General features: G+C 38.3%; 1 protein-coding gene across 1 annotated transcript in view; it reads left to right on the plus strand.

Moving 5' to 3' along the window:
- The window catches only part of DKK2 (dickkopf WNT signaling pathway inhibitor 2), a 102,755-nt gene that overhangs the window by 73,028 nt on the left and 5,433 nt on the right, over window positions 1-24,294 (plus strand). Inside the window, exon 2 of the mRNA XM_045471142.1 lies at window positions 23,442-23,592. Coding sequence (XP_045327098.1) covers window positions 23,442-23,592 — 151 coding nt within the window. The remainder of the gene's footprint in view (window positions 1-23,441; window positions 23,593-24,294) is intronic.

The raw sequence follows: 24,294 nt of genomic DNA on the forward strand, positions 1-24,294 counted from the left end.
AAAGCCACACTGAGATACCACCTCACGCCGGTCAGAGTGGCTAAAATGAACAAATTAGGAGACTATAGATGCTGAAGAGGATGTGGAGAAACGGGAACCCTCTTGCACTGTTGGTGGGAATGCAAACTGGTGCAGCTACTCTGGAAAAAAGTGTGGACGTTCCTCAAAAAATTAAAAATAGACCTACCCTATGACCCAGCAATAGCACTGCTAGGAATTTAGCCAAGGGATACAGGAATGCTGATGCATGGGCCCCAATGTTTATAGCAGCACTTTCAACAATAGCCAAATTATGGAAAAAAACCCAAATGTCCATCAACTGATGAATGGATAAAGATGTGGTTTATATATACAATGGAATAATACTTGGCGATGAGTCTATTTTTAAAAACATATTCACCTTACATTTACCTTCAGAGAGTATTAGCCACACAAATACTTTACTTTCAGACTTCGGAAGGATAGGAGAGAAATATGGGTAAAGAAGAGAGGCAAAAATGCCAGCCACTCAGCCTCTAGTCTTTGGGAGGGCATAAGTATAACATTAAAAGAAAAAATAAAAACCGTTACATTTCCAGTAAGTTGTTATTTTCAAAGATAATTAACATTAAAATCTAGCACACTATGTCTTGTTCATTATTACTTGATTTATGAATAAAAAAATTTCCATTGAGAAGACATGCAAAGTTGCCTCACTGTGCAATTTCCCAAGGCTCTCCAATTGAAGCAAAGCAGTGTTGTTAATTATGAACTTGTGAGGTCATATTCCACAATGGGGAAACCCCTCCACATTGTCCAGAAACGTCTCCATTCCAGTCTCTACAGACGCGGCTTTCTATGTAACATTGATGGTGGTTTCTGTCTACCGTGAACTGCCAAAGACCTGCTTTTCTCTGTTACATAAAAATGGGCATTTCTCAAATTTGATTTAGGCTGTCATGTGAAATAATGGAGTGGTATATTAGAGAATGTACTTTGTCTTGATTAAATGCAATTACACAATTCATCTCTTCTTTCTCTCTTATGTCCTATGATAAAAATAAACTTGTAGGTGGTCCAAATGGAAAAATATAAGAAAGTGATGATAATATTATGTCAGGCAAAATGGACCAACCAAGAAAACAATAATACAAAATTTCAAAATTCATATGCTCATTCCAGCACTTTTAGATAATAGCTTCCTTCCTCAATCTTTTGTCTGTTGAAATTTTAGCTGGCACAGTGGTGCCTCTGGCTTCCTATGGGAGAGGAGACAGCTTTCCATCAGAGGTGATTTTTTTTTTTTTCCATTTTAGGGTTTTTATGTAACTTATTGAGACTACTAACACATTTACAACATTTGCAATGTACTTTATTTTTTTAATGTTGATTTTTGAGAGAGAGAGAAACAGAGACAGAGAGACAGAGAATGAGTGGAGGGGGAGCAGAGAAAGAGGGAGACACAGAATCCGAAGCAGGCCCAGGCTCTGAGCTGTCAGTACAGAGCCCGATGTGGGGCTCGAACCCACAAACCGTGAGATCCTGACCTGAGCCGAAGTCAGACACTTAACCAACTGAACCACCTAAGCACCCGAATTTGCAATATACTTTAAATAACAAGTTATCTCATTTGACCACTCAATGATGTAGTAAATGGAATAGTAGTTACTATTATACTCATTGCATATTTGTTAAAACCTCAGCTTGGCTGATAATTTGCAAAAGATATCCGTGACTTGGATTTTCCTCATCATACTGTACAACAGGACTTTTATACCATAAGAAAACTAGATATCAAGAGCTTAAGGATAAATGGACTGGCATCATAAAATTAGTACAAATTTGAGGTCTAAAATATTTGCTTTCGTTACCTGAAAGTGACAGGGTTGTGCTGCATTATCGTAAGTTCAATGCCCTATGATTCTGTGATTCTAGAATGTCAGAGAACACTGAATTCTCACTTTCCTCTTTGTTGGGCTATATTGTGACTTAAATGTGGGATTTCTCTTTTTATGTGAGGTATTGTCTCACATGGACACAGGGAGAAAAAGAAACAGCCTCTGAGCATCTAAGCTAAGGGAAGGGAAGATGGGGTGGGAAACCTCAAAACTTTCCCTTTTCTTCTACTGAGTGAGGCAACTCGTCTATAATGTTGAAAAGCATCACAGTGTAATTGATCCTCTAAGTGGTTGTGGTTAAAGCCTTCTCTGTCTCCCATTTTTCTTTATTAAACTCTTGTTACTTTGTTATTTTCATGTGCAGCAGAATCACCCGGAATGTATAAACACAGTTTACCCCAGAATGGTGTTCTAGCCACCCTTTTAAATTTGTGCTACAAATATGTTTTTGTCTGTTTTATTTCCATAGAGAAAGGTGAGGCTCAATCCCCCCTTTGGAGTAGTGAATACAGTGATGGCAATGGCCAGCACTCTGCTGGTTGTCCTGGTAACAGCATCTCAAATCTTACATTAACATCTGGTGTTCTTAAGCTTAACAGCTGGTTGTCTACAGAAAAATTTGAATAAGGAGTTGAAACACAAATGGGAATACCACAAAATAAAAGTAGTTACCTAGGAGGAATACTAAGAAATAAGTAAGCTTAAAGCAGGAAATTAGATGCAACTTGCAAAAGACAGAGAAATATATCAGAGATTTAAAAAATGAATAAAAGATAATGTTGCCCCTCCTGCAAAATGAAATACAATGAAGATTGTAAGTTTAAGTTTTGTATTGTTTTGATAAGCAAATCAACCAACATCTTGGGAAGATGACAAATCCTGATTAAATTTTGGAGAATTTGGACTCATAGTAGCCGACTTGTTCGGAGTCTCTACAAATCCTAGCAGAAGTGGTACCTGTGATTATCAGTTCAGTTAAACCTCTTGAGAATTCATTGTAAGGTGTCCAAAGATTAGAAAATTCTTGAGAGTTACCCTAGAAGTGGTTGACCAACACCTTTTAACTTATTTCTATTCATGGAATTAAACACGGTGTTGTTATATTTGAAGGATTTGAGGCTATTTTTATTTTTGAGAAGATTGTTTTTACTTGAGGGACTCACTGAATACATACTGACATTGAAGGAGTACTCATTTTAAACCATAACAAGACAAATAAAAGTTTTGACATCAACAGGACTCTTCATTTTTAAGGGCACGGAATATGATTACTTACAAAAAGTTGTTAAGTCAGTGATTGTTCTTCACCTTCACCTCTTGAATTGGAAAGTTCATTAAACTCCCAATTTCTATAGGTAAAAACAATTTCTGCTATACCTACTCTCATATTAGGTGATATCAGAATATCCAAAATCAAAATAGGTCCTTGCCTATAAGGAAATTGACCAAAGCCAAATGGAAGTGTTCTTGTGGCTTAGGATACAGTCGCAGAAAGGTGACCAAAACCACTCAACTAATAGGAGTATAAAACTTGCGGTGAGTAGATTTACTAGGCAGAACCAGAAAAACTGAATAGAAACAGAAAGGGAATTAGGGTTTTACTTGATACAGGGGAAAACAGTTTAGGAATTTGTTTCCTAAATGGAGTGGACAGCCCCTTTAGGTCATAATTTCCTCACTGAAGTGAAGGCTGGATGGCCACTTGTCAAAGATGCTGAATAAAAGCTTCATGTTGAGTTAAATAATTGCTAAGCTCACATCCAAATCCAATATTTAGTTTTCTTCTTTCCTCGATGCCATACCAAATGCAGTAATTTCCAAACTTGCATTTGTCTTTAGTGGTATTTAGAAAAAAATAAGAAATTAATTTATTACATTGCTTTCCATTTAATGCAAATATTTTCCCAAAGTGTAAACATATCATTTTTAAGAGCTATATTTGTGGAGAAAATTTTAAAACACTAAAAATTTTAAATAATAATTAAGTACCTGACTTTCACCACCTAGAATTAAGAGCTTTTTAATGTTTTCCCATATTTGATTAAAAAATAAAATGTTAGAGTTTAACACGTTTAACTTTATTATTAAGAATGCTCTGAACACTACTTCCCTTCCTTCTCTCTATGGTCTCATCTCACACTCCCTTAGTCACAGGTTTCATTGGTTTTCTTTTAAATTTTTGAGCCACTCCTTTTACCTTTTTGGAGGATGTTTAAGGAGAAATAGGAAAGTCATGACTAAGAGACCGTACTGATTGAATTTTAGTGAGCTTATATGTAAAGACATACATAGGGTGCCAAAAGAGATCTAGAAAATGTTAGGCACTGAAGGGAAATGTCTGGAGTTGCAAGGACAAGTTTTAGTCATCATCGTTTAGAATGCCATCTCCACCAGACAATCAAAGCCATAGATGTGACTAGGTTTCTGGAGTGAAAGATTCTATAAGAAAATTTAAAATCTGAGACCAGAGCTGTTTAGAATTACCATGTTGGATGAGAAAATGGAGAGGACTCATTTAAGACAAGGTGAAGAACCAGGATGATGTGGGCTATAGAAGCCATTGTCCTTTATGGATAATCCTGTCCTGCAGAAAGAGTAGAAAGTGATACCTTGAATTAAGCTCTTAGAGGGTGAGTATACCCAGGACTGATGAGTGTCTGCACATTGGTAGCATCAGGTTTCAGGTTAAATGATGAATTAAAGAATGAATTAGTGGCCAGAAAGAGGAGACTGTATGTGCAAACTACTCTTTCAAGAAATCTACCAATGAAAGGGAGAAAGAGCAGTTAGAGATTTGGTTTTTCATAAAAGACTTTTCTCAAGGGAAAGAAAAGTTACTAGTAGGTGGGAAGAAATACGAATAACATTATCTCCTTTTAACAAAACTTTCACCAGTCAGACTCAGGAAAACAATTTTTCTGGTAGTGGGGCAAAGTTTTACAAGAGAAAGAAAAAACAACCGGAAGAGGGAGAGTCTTTGTAGCCTAAAATAGACAGGTAGGGAGGAAAAGGACCTTTTTAATGCTAGGTGTGCAACACTATGTTTATAAAATATATCCATTCATTCGTTTATTAAGCATCTGTCCTATGCCAGACATAGTTCTAGATGTTGGAGATGCAGTCATAAACAAAACAAAATAAAAATATCCCTGCCTTCATCGTGCTTATATTTCAGTGAGGGGAGAGATGCTAAATAAGTAAACATTAAAACTATATAGCATGTAAGATGGTAAGAAATACTATAAATAGGGAGAAATAAAGTGGTGAAGGAGGCAAGGGACTGGTGACGTGGGGTGTCAGGGAGGCCTCAATAATAAGGTGACATTGAGCAAAGATTGAAGGACAAGAAGGTGTCAGCCATGTGGCTTCTGGGGAAGAGTCTTCCAGGCAAAGAAAAGAGCCAGTGCTGGGCCCGGAGTTAGAGGATGTCTGGTGTGTAGGAATAATTGCAAGGAGACCCGTGTAGCTGTAGCAGGGTAAGCCAACAGGTGAGTAGTAAAAAAAGTAGTAAGAAGTAAGTAAGTGAGTAGTTAGATGAAGGAAGAAAGGAGAAAGAAGTAGTAAGAAAGTAGTAAGAAGGGCTAGCTCACGTCAAACAGAAGGGGCTCTGACTTTTGTGCCCAATGAGATGGACGGTTTTAGCCAGTAACTGATGGGATCCGACTTCCATTTCAATAGGCCCACTTGGGCTGCCATATTGAGAATACAATGGTGTAAGAGAATCCTGGGATGGAGGGCAAGGATGAGGCTTGGAGCACAGCGCAGCAGCAGTGCAGATGGTGAGAAGGGGTTGGATTCTAAAAACGCTTTGAAGATAGAGCTGACTGGATTTGCTGATGGATTTGAAGTTAGGACTGAGAGACAGGAGTCCAGGAGAGCTCCAAAGTTTTCAGCCTGACAACTGCCACCATAAACTTGCCATTTACGGAGATGGGAAAGATTGCTGTGCAAAAGAAACAGAGTCCCATTTGTAACATTTTTTGAAGATCTGGAGAATCATTCCTACCTACCTACGTGGGTTTTCACAAAACATATGTATCTGCTGGGACTTTTTTTTTTTGACATTCCAATTTGCAATTGCATTATTAAAGTTTTGCAATTCAAGACATGTTGTATACTGTGCAGGAGCCTCACACACGTTATTGCTTGTAAAGCATTTAACACAGAGAGTTGTACATAGTAAACTTTCAGTAAGTATTAGCCATTATTAGAATTTTTTGTAATGCCAGGCTGTGTTAACAGTGATGCCATTTCATATTTATCAAATGTTCTGTGTAGATATCTAGTTTGTTTTACTAGGTGCAAATGAACAATAAAAGGAAGTGTCGTATTATTTCTGTAATGCAAAAAAAGCAGATTAATGACAAATCACCCCTGGGAAATTGGGAAGTTTTTTGATAGTTGCAACAGATAGCCTGTTAAAAACAAAAAACAAAGTCAAACATTTTTTTAGGTGATTTCCTTTATTCTACAGATGAAAAACCAGAAGACCACAATGATATGTAGAAAGTCTACCTGCTAACTGATGGTAGTCAGGACTTGAACCCAGAATTTAGTCTCCTGACCACAAAATGTTATTATCTCTTGTTTGAATCAAAAAAACCCATCTTTACAAAGATTCTATGTGTTTTTAAGAAACTGCTTTTTTATTCATCACAGCTACCTCCCTCTGTTTCCCAATTGTTTGTGCTATTTGATGTATGGGAGAAAATAAATAGAAGTCATAACAGTGTGACCAGAGCTGTCATCTTTGTCCCCAGAGTAAAAGAGTCAAAATAGCCACCCACCCACAGAGCAGAGATCTAGAAATGTGTGGGTAATTCAAGTCACCTGGTACCATAGGCTCTGCAGGTGTTTGTAACACACACCCTTTACTGGCAAATGGTTTCCTGGTGTTTCATTTAGTCCCAGTGTCACTGCATAAAGAGGGAAATCTCAGACATCAAAGGAAGAAAGAAGATTAAAGGATCCCAGCACTTTAGAAACAAGACCTTGTCAGCTCTACCGTTTACTCTCCTGCAGTGCCCCTCCTCACCCAACCTCAAGCTAAGTGACCAGGAGAGAGAGTGAACAGATCTGGTAGGCAGATGTTGGAATATATGTTGGCTATATTGCAAGTTGTCATCTGTACACATGTACCCACATGGGGGAGGGGAGGGCAAAGAAAGTGGTTTGGGGTTGATGCTAAAACACTGGCATCAGCTCATGCAGAGCCAGGAGAGGAGGGGGTGCCCTAATCAGTGCTTTTAAGACCTTTTCGTGCAGTTGGACTATGACATTGGCATGAAACCTGACTTGGGTAAGAATTAACCTATGTGTAAAGCTCTGTCCATAATGTCAATAATGGAGGTTTGCTTCCCAGCCCTATATCTAGAAGTGTCTCAAGTAATACTAAAAGAAGCCCTCTTACTTTTGATATGTACACTAATTCATTCAACATTGACTACTCTGTCTGCGTGTCAGACTTACGATAGGAGATACCTCTCCCTCTGGCATTCTGGAAGTACAAACTTTACACAGTTTTCAGTTTCTCAGGCCTACTGGGAGAGATAATAGGCTTAGGTAGTTAAAAAAGGACTGATTTTCAGCAAGGAATTGAGAGTCTAACCTACGTGGTAATTTTTAAGCGGTTCTATTTCTGGATCTGGCACTTACTATCTGCTGGTCACCGAGCAGCAAGCTTCCTCCCCAGGAAAGCTTCCTCCCTTGTAGAACTGAAAGGTAGTGATGCCTACCCAACCCTACCTTAATGGGGTATTGCATGGGAGGGCTGAAGTGATGGAAATGTTTTGGAACTAGAAAGAGGGAGTGCTTGCTCAGCACTATGAATGTAGTAAATGGTACTGAATTATTCATTTTCTGATGGTCAATTTTATTTTTAAAAACCGCCTACCCACCTCATCTCCCTTGCTGATGAGAGAATGTGTCTGAAGGCTCTTTGCCAGTCAGAAGGTGCTTTACAGATGTGAGTTTGTGGGAAGGCTATTCAGAGAGTAACTATTCTTAGCTACTTTTATTTTTCCTGAAAAACAGAGAGCCCTGTCATTTCAATTAGACAGACATTTCGCAAGTGTTGCCAAATAATGTGGCATTTTAAAGAAAACATTTTATCTTTCCCTCTCAAGCAGCTGTCCTGGGATGAAACGGGGATGGGCGGAGGGGAACACCAGCTGCAGCTGATGTAGTTGGTATCAATAGATAAAATCCTTGACTTCTGGGTCACACATATACCACCAGTTATTCCAAGATCAACACCAAAAACAAAAAAACTAAGAAACTCCAGGTACTTAGAAAATTTCCACTCAGTCTGATATCAGTTCTTTCCTGTTGTTTGCCTTTTCGAAGACAATGGGGTGCCTATGTGCCCCCTGAAAAAAATGGGCTGAGAGTAAGTATATCATTAACCATGTGTGTGCGACTAGCCATACAAGGAATGTCTCGTTTCTGCCCTGTGTGATTCTCTTAAGGGCAGGGACCATATCTTGTGCATCTCTACCACCCCTAAGATGTCTACACGAGCAGCCCATCAGTAACAGTCAATGGATGGCAATGGCCTGGGGTGGATGTTTTCCGGTGGGGTGGGTGTATTCCTGGGATAATTTTCATTCTAGAGATTGGGGCATCAGAGGCTGGAGCGCTAATTCATGAATACAATGAATGCACTATCACCTCCACTTAGTAAACTGTGAATAATCCAGCTTGGGGAAGGTCCAGTTTAATCACACTACCAGAGGTCTTGTCAGCCTGATGTAGCCTTATCAGAAGTTGCTTTTGCAGCCTCTCCAAGGTGAGGATGGAGTCAGAAGAAGGAGAGAATTTTGACTCCATGTTGTCGGGATGCTGCCTGTGCTCTGCGTATGGAATCAAGTGATTTCAGATCGTGTCTGGAGTTGGCTCTCCTTAAATATTAGAGTTTGCCTATGTCTCAGGAGTTCTTTAGTTTCTTCCTGCTGGAAATTTCAAGCGTAGACAAAAGCAGAGAGAATAGTAGGAGTGAACCCCCACATGCCCATCCTGTAGCTTTGATAGTTTTTAACTCACACCTAATCTTGTTTCATCCACACTGCCCTACTCACCCCCACTTTCTGCAGCACAATTTAAAATAAATCCTATACATCCAGATTATTTGGTCCACAAATATTTCAGTTTTCTTTAAGAGAAAAGAACTTTTTAAAAATAAGTGCAATACTGTTATTAAAACTAAGGGTTAACAACACTTCCTTAAAATCATTAACTATCCAGTATGTAGAATTCTTGAATGCTTACAATTTTGGAAATTACCAAGCGGAAGTGATTACCATCAAAATTTGCAATCTGTAATGAAGACCAGCCTTTGGTCTTCGTTGGTTTGTAAAGTGACATATCGATAAAGTACCTAGGCAAATTGTGAAATCATTTTTGTAAAAGGCACATCTGCAAAATATCTGTAGTTTCCATGAGCCTGTTATTTTCAGGGTCTCATGAAAATGTGTGCATTTTGTAGAGAAGCTATAGCAACTGTGGCATCTGTTAGCAGGAGGAGTCCTTTTGGCTGGTGAGATGGTGAATTTAAGGATCCACGGCTCGGCTGAGGTTATGTGGAGAGTTACTGAACTCTAGTGAGAAATGTGAAAAGCTTATCCTCACCACACCCAGGTTATGCACCCAAATTCCCAGACAATTTTTGTATTATTTTCGGCAAAGTCTGTCCTCAATGAAAACCATACTGCTCTATCACTGGAAACACATTTTTGCTTTTGATTGGGTATTGGTTGAGGACTCAGCAGCAAGCCAGCCAGACAGCAGGACATGGGTGTGTATTATTATCCCATCTCTGTACATCCATATATGTTTATCTATCAGTGGAAAGATCCCCCTGCAGATATTACCAGATGAGAACGCATGGATGTTAAATAAAAGTCTCCCTAGAGCTGTGTAAACATATGTTGGCAGTTGTGACAGAGGGAGTTAATTTGTTAATACTTAAGGAGTTTCCTACTTTGAAGACAGACAGCTCCAAGTACAGTTAGTGTTAAATATTAATATTAATTATTATTATATAATCAGTAACTGGCTGATTACTCTTTTAACGGATTCATTCTGTGAAGCTGTGTTTTGAAGCTCTGTGATTTCTTTTTGGAACGTTCCCAGAAAGCAGAACTGGACTTCTTAGCAGATTTGCTGTTAGTTATTTAATGTCTCTCTATAAGAAAGGTATTCTAATGTTTCTTGGAATCATCATTTTCAAGTTGTAAACAGTTTTCAATGTTCCATTTGCACAAGTACAGCTCCAATTCTCATTACTATGGGATGAGCAGTCTTATTTCAAGAGCTTATTCTTGGCTTTTCCAGACCATCCTGTTTAAAATCCCAGGCAGAATTTGATCAGTGTGTATTAGGCAGAGCTGTGCTCAAGGAAGGGAGATGAAAAGCAGCACATGACCAGATCCTTGTGCTTTTGATCTATCCTCAAAAAAGAGCCTGGCTAGTGCTGGGTTTGGTAATAAAAATCACTTCATCCAATGTTAATGTGGAAACAACTTGACTTGCATGTGTGAATGAAGTTCTGGTGATCTCATTTAAACCCAGGAAATGTTAGAGTCAGACCGTAATCCATCCTGTCTGATACCTGCTGTGCCCAGGTGTAGCTGTGTCCTCTTCATACAGAACAAGGGGATCCAATCACTCTAGTCTCTAGACTGTGAAGCTAAACTGTACAGGAGTCTTATAGAGACCTTTTTCAAACACACAGTGACATCCCTGCCTGGACTCAAAACACGTAGCAAACATCTAACTTAAAAAAAATTGACCTAGAAGGTAGAGGTCTTATTTCTTGCCTCTTTGCCCAGGCTATAGGCCCATCTCATTGTTCTACGAATACAAATATGAACCTATCTTAGGCTGAATAAAGTCCTTTGTAAATTTCTTTAAGTTTTTAAACTTGGGAGATGGGTCTGAAAAGTATATGGGTGTCTCCAAAATTCTGATGTGTGGGCATAATGAGAAGAGTTGAATTGGTTTATACAGAAATATAGATAGGATTTGAAATAAATTTGGTTCAAAATCTAGAAGCACTGTCCACATTTTCTTATAAAAATGGACATTCCAATGATATTTAACTAATTTAACATGGCTGGTGAGAACCTTGTTTAGCTCAATTTCATTAGGATCATAAACAAGTCAGAAGCCCCTAAATGCATTGATGTGGCATTCCATGAGACACACATTTGGAAAAAAAATCACTTCAGTTGTTAGGTACTGGTTGCTATTTTTCTGTGACTAAGGTGTACCAGGAAACTGAATCCCCTTAGCATTCCATCTATGTTCCTCCAAGACGTTTAAAGGAAGCCATCATGAACTACTCACTCACCTTCTTGCATCTTTGCAATAATACCATAGTGTGGTGGTTAACTAGGAACACTATCAGGTATGATCCACCAGTGAGAAAAATATTGAGAGATAAAGGCAAAGAAAAGTTAGAATAAAGTGTGTAGGGTGGAGTGTCACCAGCTTCGTATGATCCTCAGAAGTACTTAGAGTCATAGTTTCTAATCCACCGATAGGCTTCAACAATTCCCTGAGGACAGTTAGGGAAGAGGTGAAATCCAGAGTCATTGCTGTGAATGGCCTCTAGGATGGCATTATTGCTCTGGCAGAGACATTGATACCACTTAGAAATGAAAGAGCCTACTTTTCACTTTAGGTAATTTACATGTGAAAAATATCATCAACTATAGGAATGTAATGCAAAAGGAATTGATGAGAGTACTTGAAAATGTGAATCTGAGGCTCAAAATGAAACTCTTGAAGCCAAGTTGCTGGTTGAAAAATTACTCACCAACCAATCTCCTTTCTTCTTAAACATATAAGATGTCCTTAGCTATATAGTTGTAGGTTTTATTGATTTATGTAGAACTTAGCTAAGTTTTAAAAATCTATTTCAAAATATATAAAAAATCACGTTTAATTTCTAAGTTCTTTTTCTTTTCTTTTCTTTCTTTCATTTCTTTTTTGTTTTACCATCTTCTCATGGGTACTTATGTGAGCAATTTTGTCAATTCATTGTACAGATTTGCAGACACTGTTACGACAAAACTTCATTCATTAATTCATTACTGGAAAAATGTGGAATGCTGTTATTCCAGGCATGATGTGACCACTGGGGATACAGAGATGAAAAATGGTTTCTGTAATCAAAAAGTATAAAGAAGGCAGAGGAAGACTTTAAGACAGCACACTCTATATCATGGAACAAATAAGCATGAAGTATTAACAGGGTGCAGGTGACATGGGACGTCCAAATCAGCTGGACGTGAGGAGCCAACCCAGAAGGTTCCCTCAAATAAAGTCACTTGATATAATCTCTGAATGGTGAGTTGGACTTATCCTGATGAGGAAGTAAATGGAGGAATGGTATTCTTGGTAGAAGAATATGTACAAATGCCTAGTCATGAGGGAGTGTGGCTAAAGGATGTGCAAGTAGCCCCAAAGAACTGGCATGTGTAATGCAAATGCTGGGGAGGTAGATTGGGATCATGTGTAATGCTGAGAACAAAAATGTGTTCTGGTCATCTTTACTGTGACACAGCTGTCTTAAGTTAAAACAAACAAAACCAAACAGGACAGATTTCAGATAGCATTTCCTAGCAAAGTTATACAAAAACTCTATTAGCCATTTGGCTAATGAATTTCATTTGATTTGTTTGCCTAGACTTTTGACTAACCAACATAGCAGTGGGGTTGTCTGAGGAAGGACAGCTCTACTCCAGACCTCAGGGCAGGTGGGGTGGAGGGTCCTTGTTTTCCTAGTTGCATTCCACTTCTCTTTCCCACCCTCCCTCCCCATCTCACACTTTAATGCCCCATATTTTCTACAAGTCTGCTGGAATGTGAAGCCAGACTCAGAGGTGTTAAAAAGAGTCCAATGCCAGTACATCTGTGATTCTAGTAATGAACAAAGACCAACAAAGGAAGCAGCAGAAATACAGAGGAGCATACTCTTTGCACAGGCTGGAAGGACCAAGGGATGGAGGGGAAGTGACTTAAGCCCAGAGACATGATTTCATTTGTTTCATCTAGTAACAAATCATCTGACCTCCCTTGCACTATTGAGAATGTGCTGGTTGCCACACCAAAGCAGATGAATGGGATGTGGGTGGCGTGGGGGACCAACGTCTTCAATGTGTTTTCTTTGGGATTACTAACACATTGAGTATTTCATCACAAGATGTACCAAATTTCTGAGGCTGAGATTTGAACAGGAGGGTCACACAAACCAAAGAATCTGTCCTTTGGCTTATAATCTACTCCTTTTCCAATCTTCTAACAAAGCATTTAAATAGAATTTTTTGATAAAAATAGATTGTAAGTCAATGAGTGATGTCTTTATGCCATGCTGTTTGCTCGACATAAGTTTGCTTTGTCCTTGCTGACCAGCTGTCCTTGCTGTCCTCTTCTTTCTTCCACACAATAAGAATTTAAATTGGTTCAGGGGAGTAGAAAGGCTGGTAAGTAAGACCACGTGTGTATCAAGATATCGATTGTTTTTTGGAAAATTATTCTATTTTAATAAACAACATGTGGTCATATAATTGCTATTATCAGACACTAAAAACAAAAACACTCTCCAAGCTGGGGCTTTTGAACCCAATCATCTTGCAAATGTCTGAAATAAATGAGTAGCCTTAGCTATTGTAATTTCATCCTTTAGGAAGTCAGGCAACTATTCTACCCTGATGCTTTAACCCTTTTGTTACATCAGAGACTCTGAGAATGAGTTCAAACTGTCTTCAATATAGTTTGTCCTGATCTTTGGAACCCAGAAATGACAGTATGAGTGTATTTTGAGTGCTCCTTGCATGAATTTCTGTGTGAGAACTCTCCCATCAACTGAACATTCCATAAAAATAAAAATGAAGCTGGGGTATGGGGCACAGATTCCTAACCTGTTTTACAGGCTATATAAATATTGGCTTGGGTGGCTAGGGAAGGAGGCAAGCTGGGAAATAGGAAAGAATAAGGATGGCAAAATAATAGATTAAATGACTTCTATTCCTTTCACTTCAGTAACAGACATGTTGGCTTATCCAAAGCCCAGCAGTTAAAGTCCGTCCCCCTGCTGCACATGTAACTTGAACTTTAGTCCCTCCGTATGTCAGTAGTGTGTAATGTCGTAATGATTCTAGTCCAGGATTCTTCAAACACTTACTTTTTATTTTCTTCCAAATGGCAGAGGTAGAAATAGAGGAGTTATTTCGGCAGAATTCTTGTTAGAATTGTCAACCACCTCTGCATCCTACTTTTTTAATTCAAAGGTTTTTAGTCAATTCAATCTTTGTGTCTGTAACAATTAAGTAAACCCCTTGCTCCAACCATTTGGGGAATCACATGGGGCCCTGTTTCTTCGCAAGTCATTGCTTCTCCTCCCAGCACACCTGGAGGGATAGAACGCAGGCCTGCCTTCTTGCTCATGACTCTAAATTTGAATGGTAATATTTTGTATTTTCAATCAATATTTATACAGAGCCTAAAGTGGCTCTTACATAGAAATTGGGTCTTTTCACTGCAAACAAATATTGAGGATTATATGCTGTGATGTTTTTCCCATCTTCCCAGCTGTAAAAGAACAAACTTTTCAGTTCTATTGGCTTTCATCAACTGTTTCCTCATAATCAGAATAGACTGCGGGGAAGAGAAATGATACCAGAGAAATGTAAAGTTTGCATGTTCTATAGTAAATGAACAATACTATAAACATCACCTCAAGGAATTGTTGGGACGATGGATTATTTGTATGTGTATATAATCTAAATGTATTAATGATCTGACTCTGCTAATAAGGTCACATCAATAAAAACAGAAAAATTTTAATCAAGAAACTTCAGCTTGGATTCTTGATACTCTTGCAAGAAATCCTGACTCTAGGAAACCCAAGCTCTTCCAAGACTTCCCAATACAAGAGCTAGGAGGCATAAATTAGCAAGGAAAAAGAAACCTCACATTGAAGCTCTTAAAATTAGTTCCTTTAAAAATTGTATTAATTTTAATAGATAATACACCACGTGCAAATTAGAAAATTTTTAAAAGACTTTACATGGAAACTAAAATTTTCCTCTTCTCAGTTCTCAGTAATTCTGTCCAACCTTCCATGGGTAAATTCTGCTATACTTTTCTTGGATGTACTTCCTGAAAAAATACAATTAATAACTTATGCACACACAGAAACCTGTATACACAGATTAATATATATCTTCACTGGATTTCTTTATCGTCATTCATAAACCATGATTTTAGAAATGAAAAATGTCTCCAACTAATGTAACATTTAAATATTTTTTTAATATTTATTTATTTTTGAGAGAGACAGAGACAGAATGCAAGTGGGTTAGGGGCAGAGAGAGAGGGAGACACAGAATCCAAAGCAGGCTCCAGGCTCTGAGCTGTCAGCACAGAGCCGGACGCAGGGCTCAAACTCACGGGCCATGAGATCATGACCTGAGCCGAAGTCGGACCCTCAACCGACTGAGCCACCCAGGCACCCCCATATAATATTTAAAATTCACAAGCGTTTACATTCAGGCTCAGAAATATTTACCAACATTTACTTACTCTATAATCCTAAAGAAAGTATGTTAAGTTTTCATACCTACCTGGACTTCAATATTTGAAGTTTGAATGTGATTTTTCACTGGACAGGGAAATTTGATGCCCTACCAGAAATAGGAAATAATGAGAACACACATCCATCTATTTATCATACTTGATACGGGGAGAAAAAGTAGTTGTTTTGTAAAGACCCACGGGATACGAGATCCAAAGAAAACTGCAAAGCTGTGTCTTGCCAACAAGACACAGGTGCACACCACATGAGGATATGAAACAGTCCAGCTACAACGGGTGTGTTGATAGCTCTGAGTCTACACTGTGTATCTCCCCAAGTGCACTGGTATGTTTGTTATGTGTTACTTTATTTTTTCATGTAGTCTCCGAAATTCTCAAGCCTACCCCGAAGCACAGTGGCTCAGCAGTAGGAGTAAAGGTGAACCTGCCTGGAAGTAGCTGTTGTCGGCGAATCTCTTACTTGGACTCATGGTGATGTCGGGGAACCAATTCCCCGCTTAGACCCCTGTCTATCAGAGATAATATTGAGTCCATATCTCATAGAGACCAGGCATTTTCTCCATGATATATATGCAAGAAGCATCCTTAATCTTTGTAACAAGTCTATAGAGAAATGCTTCCCTATCTTACTGTATCTATGATTACCAGGACAGAATTTATTAATGATACAGGCTCCTGGACCGTATCCAATTCACAAAATTAGAATCTCTATGAGGAGTCTGTGAACAATTTATTTTTAAAGAAACCCTGTGAGATTTTAAAGATTTGGTAAGTAGGGAAATGCTGCTGAAGGTAGAAATGCTATCTGCCTTATCAAGGAGAGAACTGAGACTGTTCTCAGTTAAGTAATTTATAACAATCAATCGTGGGGGCATAATTCAAACTGTAGTAGGACCCCAAAATTCTTCCTACCATGTTACCTTTCTGAAGATCATGAGGTCAGAAAAATGTGTGAGGCTACATGGAAAATTTTATATTGTAGGCCTTCAATCCTGGATTTGGAAGAAAACTTGAAATTGTGTAGTTTCTTCCTCTGTTTTGGTTAGAACAATTATACTCCACCAATCACAGAACTACAAAGGGCTTTATAATGATATAAGGAGTATAAAGGGCTCCAACCATTGCTGCAAAAGCACTCCTGAGATGCTGCTTTCTGAGCATGCAAGTGTTTTCGTCCTATCTGTTCCAAATGAGAGGAAAGTGGGTCAAAAACAGGCAAAAGGAAAATCAGGTAGACTACGAGGTTTAGATTTCTCTAAGTGCTGAGACCTTATGGAAAGGGTTAGCTTTCCCCACCTGTCTCCTGATCAATAGTAGCAATGAACATGTTACAGTTGAACATGTGGTCTGTGTTCCAAGTAGAGAACTCCCTGCTATCTCCTCTGCTTAATGATATACAGAGAACAGGGTGGAGCAACCCAACTTAGAGAGGACTTTGCCTTGATTTCATAGAATTATTGTTTCTTAGGATTTAAGTGAGATTTTTCTGAACATATTGGGGAAGTTAATGGACCACTGGCAGAAATCCATCATTCCTAATTTATAATCCAGGAGGCATTAGCAGAAGTCTCTCAGCTCTGCACTTCTATGTCAAAACCAAATATCTAACAATCCCAGCCTTAAAATGAATATGTGGAAGAGGTACCCATGCAGTGTGCACAGCATGAATTGTTTTAAGGGAATTGATTTCCATATCCTTAACTTGCATGATTTTTTTTTCCTTACAATTGTCTGGGAATGTGCCTGTGTTTACAATAAGTCTTTTGCCATTTTATGTGGAAAGAAAGGCAAAATCGTCATGCATTCCAAATCTTGATATACTGCATTAACCAGCAGTATAAAACCTTTTATGGATGACAGATGAAAGTAGAATTTGGAGTATTGGCTTAACAATGATGTTCTTAGTGGTTGATTAGGCATCCTAAACACATCTCTCCTTGTCTTGTCATTAATTCTTTAAAAGTGAAGCTTCACCGTGGTTGGAAAATTATGGATACAGAACATCCAAAATAGTGGTGATGACTTGTATATTTCAAAATTTAACTGAATGTTTTCTAAAACTAACCATTACTGTGAATTTCATCTTATAAAATATTTAGCATTATATGTCATATTAATAAAGCTAGCTAAACTTGTGCTGAAAAATTTTACATGTTACGCATGTGAGAGGATACATAGTTTTCAAAATTATCTTATGGATAGTGCAGGCAGAACATTTGTAGATCACAGAACTAGTTGTGTCTGGATTGTAGCTGGTGTTCAATAAATAAATGCTAAACAAACAACTATTGAATATTGAATGAATACCCAAACAGCTGCCTTAATGAACCTATGGCACACATCCAGAACATCATGAAATTTCTGAACTTTTCCCCTCCAATTTAATATAGCTCAATCCTCCTGGCCTTATGTTCAGGAATCCTCAAAGATACACCCTTATCCCCTAGAGGTAATTGTGGACAAAGGAAAAGATCCGATTGCACTGCCTTTGGCATGCACCATGCGAGTGCACATTAGCCAGCTTGAGTTCTATGTCCCTGCATCTCCCGAAGCTGCAATTTTAAGGTTTGATTTTGAAATTACCACCTTAAACGGTAGCAAAGCTTGTATATTCATTGAAACAGAGAGCTATCATATGGAATGTTAGGCAAGGGAAATTATCTTTTCTCTAAGAACTGAGTTGGGGGTGGGGAGCCAGTCCGATCTGGTTTCCCAAATGTTAATTGCCAACCTTCTGCTAAGTTCCCTTTGAGACCCCAGACCTTCTAGTCCCCAGCCCTTTGCTGCTACCTCCTTCTATGCACTCGCCCCAAATGTTTTTCATTCCCACAGCTGGGTCATCCCCCTGCAGGCTTTCTTCTTCCCGCCCAGCTGATGATGTTTTTCTGGCTCCAGAAAACTTCCGATTGTTACAAACAGTGCTTGCGGGGACAAAGGATTGTCCCGATTAAAACAACAACAACAAAACTGGGACGGTCTTGCAAGAATCCGGATGGGTGGCCATCCCACATGAACACTATGTGATGTTTCTCCCTTCCTTTTTTTTCCTACCCATCATTAAACAGGAACAATGTCATTATTTTGAAAACTTGGGAGTTAAACTAAGGTTTCAGTTGTGGCCAAAGGTCTGTTCAATAGCCAGTGCTGCTGAGATACCTAGATACTTTTTCTCATTTCATTATTCGTAGGGATTTGATGATGTCATTGTTGCATTTGCATGTTTTAAGGGATGGACAACTGTTGAAAACTAAGAATAAATTCAACCCTAAATCTTACTCTCAAATTAACAGGTATTTTTTCCTCGCAGTTCTGAGAATAATTGAAAGAAAAAAAAAAACAGGCTCAATTAGTTCAAATAAGATGCATTAACATTTCGTTTTATTTCGTTCATTAGAATATTATTTAATTATCATTAATCACATGAAGGGCTTTTACTTGTAACTCTGATTACCTTGAATTTAAGTGGACATAAAACCGTTGTCAAGGAATGAAATGAGAAAATGTTGTTTACGGCATTGTCTGTGCTGTCCGCCAGTATTCTGTCTTTCCAACAGCTGCACCCGGACATGCTGTTGGTATTTGGAGGCTTCTAGAGAGAGAAGGGGCCAAGTTTATTTTTCTAATCTCTAAATTCGGCACACAGGTCAGCACTGAAAACCCCTTCTCTGTGTGTGCGTTAAACCGTCACTGGTAAATGCTCTCAGTCATGACACCTTGTAGGGAGGCCTGAAAGCCAGGGTAGGCCCCGAATCCCCGAATTCTCTGCTATGGAGCACATAGGACTTATTTGCAGAAATCACTTAAGCTCTCTTGACTTCATTGCTAAAATTTTAAATAATGATTCCAAATTCGCACAGAGTAAATGGATGTAAAAAAAAAAAAAAATCCTTCATACTAAAAAGAAATGCTCGTTTTCGATGGACTTGATTTTCAAGCCGTGCCCAACATGTTCACTCTGTTTTAGTTCAGGTCCTGGCTGTAATAATAACTAGAAAACACTCTATTTTTAGCCTGGAAAGGGGGTTGGGCAAAACTTCTTTGCTTTTTGACCTGATCATGGACAGCTCTCAGACATTCTTAATTTATGGCCTATCACCTGCTATTATTAGGAATTTCAAACGAATCTATCTCCTCATTGTGACTGACACTAAGTCAGGAATGATTTTTCATGGAGGCAAGTATTCCTGGATGATCATGCCACCAAATTTCACTGTTCCTCAGACCGTTCGCTTGACAAGTAAATGAAGAGCCATACAAATTCACTATTAATAATTTCCATAGAGTAAAAAAAATCAGTCCTCTTGTTAATTTATAAAAATAAGTAACAGGCAGGCATATTATTGTTTTTGTTAAATGGAAACTTAGACTAAGATACTCAAATTCATTTTTTGTTTGTCATAAAACCATCAACAAACGGAAACAGGAACAGCCTTCCGAGTCCAAAGTAAATGGAAAATAAAGATTTTTTTTCTATGGAAAAGTATCTGAATGGCACTTTCACTAATGTATGTAATTCCCTTTAGTGGTCTATTAATTGCCACAGTCCTCACTTCTTCAGGATCCTCTGTAGCTACTTTATCCGTGCGCCTCTCTCCCTTCGTCCCTTTTTTTTCTCCCTCATTCTACCTCCCTTCCTCTCGTGCCTACAAGGATACCGTTTCCAGACATGTTAAAGGGGGATATGTGGAGAAAAAACAATAGCAAGCTGCAGAGCCCTCACACTTGAGATGAAAATAGTCTTGTTTCAAACTCTTTACTGAAAAATCATGCATGAGGCTGAAAATACAAGAATTGCTATTAATGGTTCAGATCCATATTTTCTCCTGTTCTATGTTTTATTGCTAATGGTTATGCCAAAGGAAACCATATGGCTGAGGAGATCTCGGCTGGGCGACATTGATATCAGAAGGTAAGGCATGCCCCCATATTATTTGCTTTCCCAAAAGCCTGCTTCAGTCAATGTGTCTTATCATTTTCTTTTATTTCATTTATATTTGAAGGCTGTTTATTGGAGCAAGCAGTTTTATAAGCATACTAGAAGCTGTATAACCTTGAATTTCAATTACTAAAATTTTATTTTAATTGTCAAAGAATTGCTCTTAATGTTATGTTCTGGGATTCCATTTCAAGTGCAACATCACATTAATGATAATCTTTTATCACAAAAAATTCCGCATAGTTTTCTGCCTGTGTCATTTCTATTTAAAGCCAACTTATATATAATATATATATAGGTGTAATATACATGCATAATAAAACTACACATCCTCCAGTATATTTTACCTCTTAGAACAACTGAGTTTCCCTCTGAAAAACTTGTGAGAATTTTATTGTGACCCCATTCAAATAAAGGACTACTGTACATTTAACTTTTTGCAATATCATCTGCATCAAATATTTTCCATTTCAAATATTTTCCATTTCCCACCATCTGAGAATGGGAAGTTAATGATGTGCCTTCCACAATTTTCTGCATAAATGAACTGCTACTTTTAGCAAACAACTTGTTTTTTACCATATAGACTTTTTTTTTTAGTAATTGAATCAAATATTATTCTATATTCAGAATCCCTTGAAGATTTGTTGCTTGTGTTGTAAATTTCACGTGATGTTTTAGGTGGCACATGTTTATTTCCATTGAAAGAACATGTCCTATTTTTGAGGAAGGGAAAAAAAAACTTGTAAGACATCAAATGTTTCTTGCAAAACAATTTGATGAAATAAATGTAAATGAATCAGAAACATGTGAATTGTATTTCAATCAAAATTAATGGGTTTAAATATGAAGGGAGTAAAGTGCTTCGGGGAGAGAGTGTGGCAAGGCGGGAAGTGACATTTGTTTTGTTTTCATCAGTCTTGGATTTTTGAAAAATGGCCTAATACTCTGAATTTACCCTAATTCATATTCTCTCTTAAGCCTGATGAGGGAGATCCAGAATGGGACAACAATATGCAAATTCACTTCATAGCTTTATCTGGCTCCAATTATAATGTAGGCATCAAGCATGGCCACTGTTGAATCCTTCAAAAGCAGTTTCAACTTGAAATTCATTGGGGCGTCTGGGTGGCTCAGTCGGTTGAGCGTCGGACTTCAGCTCAGGTCACGATCTCACGGTCCGTGAGTTCGAGCCCCGCGTCGGGCTCTGGGTTGATGGCTCAGAGCCGGGAGCCTGCTTCCGATTCTGTGTCTCCCTCTCTCTCTCTGCCCCTCCCCTGTTCATGTTCTGTCTCTCTCTGTCTCAAAAATAAAACGTTAAAAAAAAAAAAAATTCATGATTTTTCTATTTTCTCTTGAGGGTAAACAGTAAATTGTAATAATGCTGAAGTTATAATTTTTCCCATAGAACATGTAGTTTTCAGACTCTCATGTCAGCTTCACATTTATTTCCTCTGCCAAAATGAAGAGAATCAGATCTAAACAGAAAATACGTGGGGACTGACTGTAGCCACACTTAGCAGGAAAAGAGCAGGGGGAGAAAGAGAGTATAAGAGAGGGAGAAAGAAAGACAAGGGAAAAGAAATAGACCATTCACACGGACATGGGTCATCAAACCTCATTTCATAAGCAAAGCACTCAAATCACACTACTTATTTGAGAGTCATAAAAATTTTACCCATAGTTTTACATGTGTACCATTTATGTGTGCTTAAAAACAACTACATGGCTTCTTTTTTACTTTTTATATTTTTCAACAACAACAACAAAATAACCATGCCTGACTCTGAAAACAGAAAAGAACTACAAAAAAGACAAGAAAAACAACTTACAAATAAGTCTCCCTGTCAACATGCTTCAAAATATGAGGGAGTTTGATGTGTGGTGTGACAATGCTGTTTCTCAACTCGGTCTCTACAAACAGAGACATTTTAAGTGTTCCAAAAACTTCCAAGAGGCCAGGAATACATAACTGGAGATTATATTTTTACTTTGGGAGATAATATGGGGCACTGCTTAAGTACCTCCCTTGGTGAGAAATGTAGGAACAGAGTCCTTTCTGCACTGAAGGTGCAGTAGCCCATAGGGTTATTTTTGTATGTAAAGAGCCTGCCTTTTTGTTTCCTGAGAACATGCTGCAATTGGAGTTGAGCATTTATTTCTCTGACCATTTGGAACTCCCCTGCTGTTCATCACCACATTTAGAATGAGGACCCTGCTCCTTGATTTCCTTGTGCCAAGCAGCTCATAACCTCAAACAGTTCTGGAAGTGGTTCTCTGCCATGGTCCTCATAGGCAGGAATTGTAGGGAGTCCCTCTTAATATATTTGTTCTATAACTGGGCAGAAGATATGTTTTAGCTTCTAGCACAATCCTTTGTTTTTTTTTTAACCTCCCCCTCATCCAATTTCGTGGATAAAAAACAGCATAGCTAGGCTGACTGTTTTATTTATGCCTTAAATCAGTGGCAGTATAACAATTACAACTGGGGTGCCTGGGTGGCTCAGTCGGTTGAGCATCCGACTTCTGCTCAGGTCGTGATCTCACCCTTTTTAAGTTCCAGCCCAGAGTCAGTCTCTGTGCTGTCACCTCAGAGCCTGGATCCTGCTTCAGATTCTGTGTCTCCCTCTCTCTGCCCATTCCCTGCTCACGCTCTATCTTTCTAAAACATAAATAAATGTTTTTAAAAATTTAACAATTACAACTATTTCTGAGCTCTCAAAGTTACCCTTAAAAGCTCCATTGATCAACACAAAATCTAAATTCCAGTTCCAAAGTTGTGTCAACAAAAGTAGATGAATAGCATCAACATTATCTTTGTTACAATCAACAATCAGTATTTATAAGGTTCTCAAAAAAGTGTCACTATGTAGGATCTATGCTCAGAACATTACTACAATGGCATGTTTCCTTTGATGAGAAACGTATTGTGATTTATTTCCCATTATGATTTGTTGCAGTAAGTTTTTTTAAGTGTTACAAGATCTAATCTACTTTGCATTTGGTGTTGTTGTTCTACTTTATGACAGGCCTACCCTTGTAGCAGTGATAAGGAATGTGAAATTGGGAGATACTGCCATAGTCCCCACCAAGGATCATCGGCCTGCATGGTGTGTCGAAGAAAAAAGAAGCGCTGCCACAGAGATGGCATGTGTTGTCCTGGTACCCGCTGTAATAATGGTAAGATCTAGTTCGATGTTGATAGGCCTCTTTCTTTTTATGTGAGAGCTGCTTAGCAAATTAGACCAAATTCTCCTTAGCCAGCCCCTGAAATGTAAGGAGTCTTTCAAAACTGGCAGGGATTGGATCATGGTTTAGATATGTGTACAATTACTTGGATTACCTTCCAAATCCTAGTTTTCCTGGACTCTGATCACTTTGTATATTGTACAATTTATGGTGATCTAGGATTTGCCATGTTGAAGTGTTGTATATAAATAGCTAGATATTCGATTCCACTAAACACGAGTGAATATATGCAAAAGACCAAAGAACCTGCTGTGATTTAGCAACACAGTGGTGAGTCCCTCTTCCAGTTGCATATTCATGTCATACCTTAATTCTTCTATTCAAGGTGTCTTCTTTTAAAGGCTCCACCCTGCACCACACTTATGGGGAGGGAGTGATTTGTTCCTCCAAAAGGAAACACAGGAGTCTATTCCCTAGCCTTTCCATAAGCATGACTTCCCCCAATCTCCATGAATTTATAGGCAGATAATTCAGCATTAATGATGAAATAAAGAATCACAGACAGTACATGATAAAATCATTAAATAATTATAGCCAGTGATCATAAACATAAACTTAATCATGTGAAACAATATGATCATACTCCTTTTCCTATACTTGCTCCTGACCTCTGGACAGAGTCCTATTGGAAGT

Source organism: Leopardus geoffroyi, chromosome B1 (assembly GCF_018350155.1).
Source record: "Leopardus geoffroyi isolate Oge1 chromosome B1, O.geoffroyi_Oge1_pat1.0, whole genome shotgun sequence".
Taxonomy (NCBI): domain Eukaryota; kingdom Metazoa; phylum Chordata; class Mammalia; order Carnivora; family Felidae; genus Leopardus; species Leopardus geoffroyi.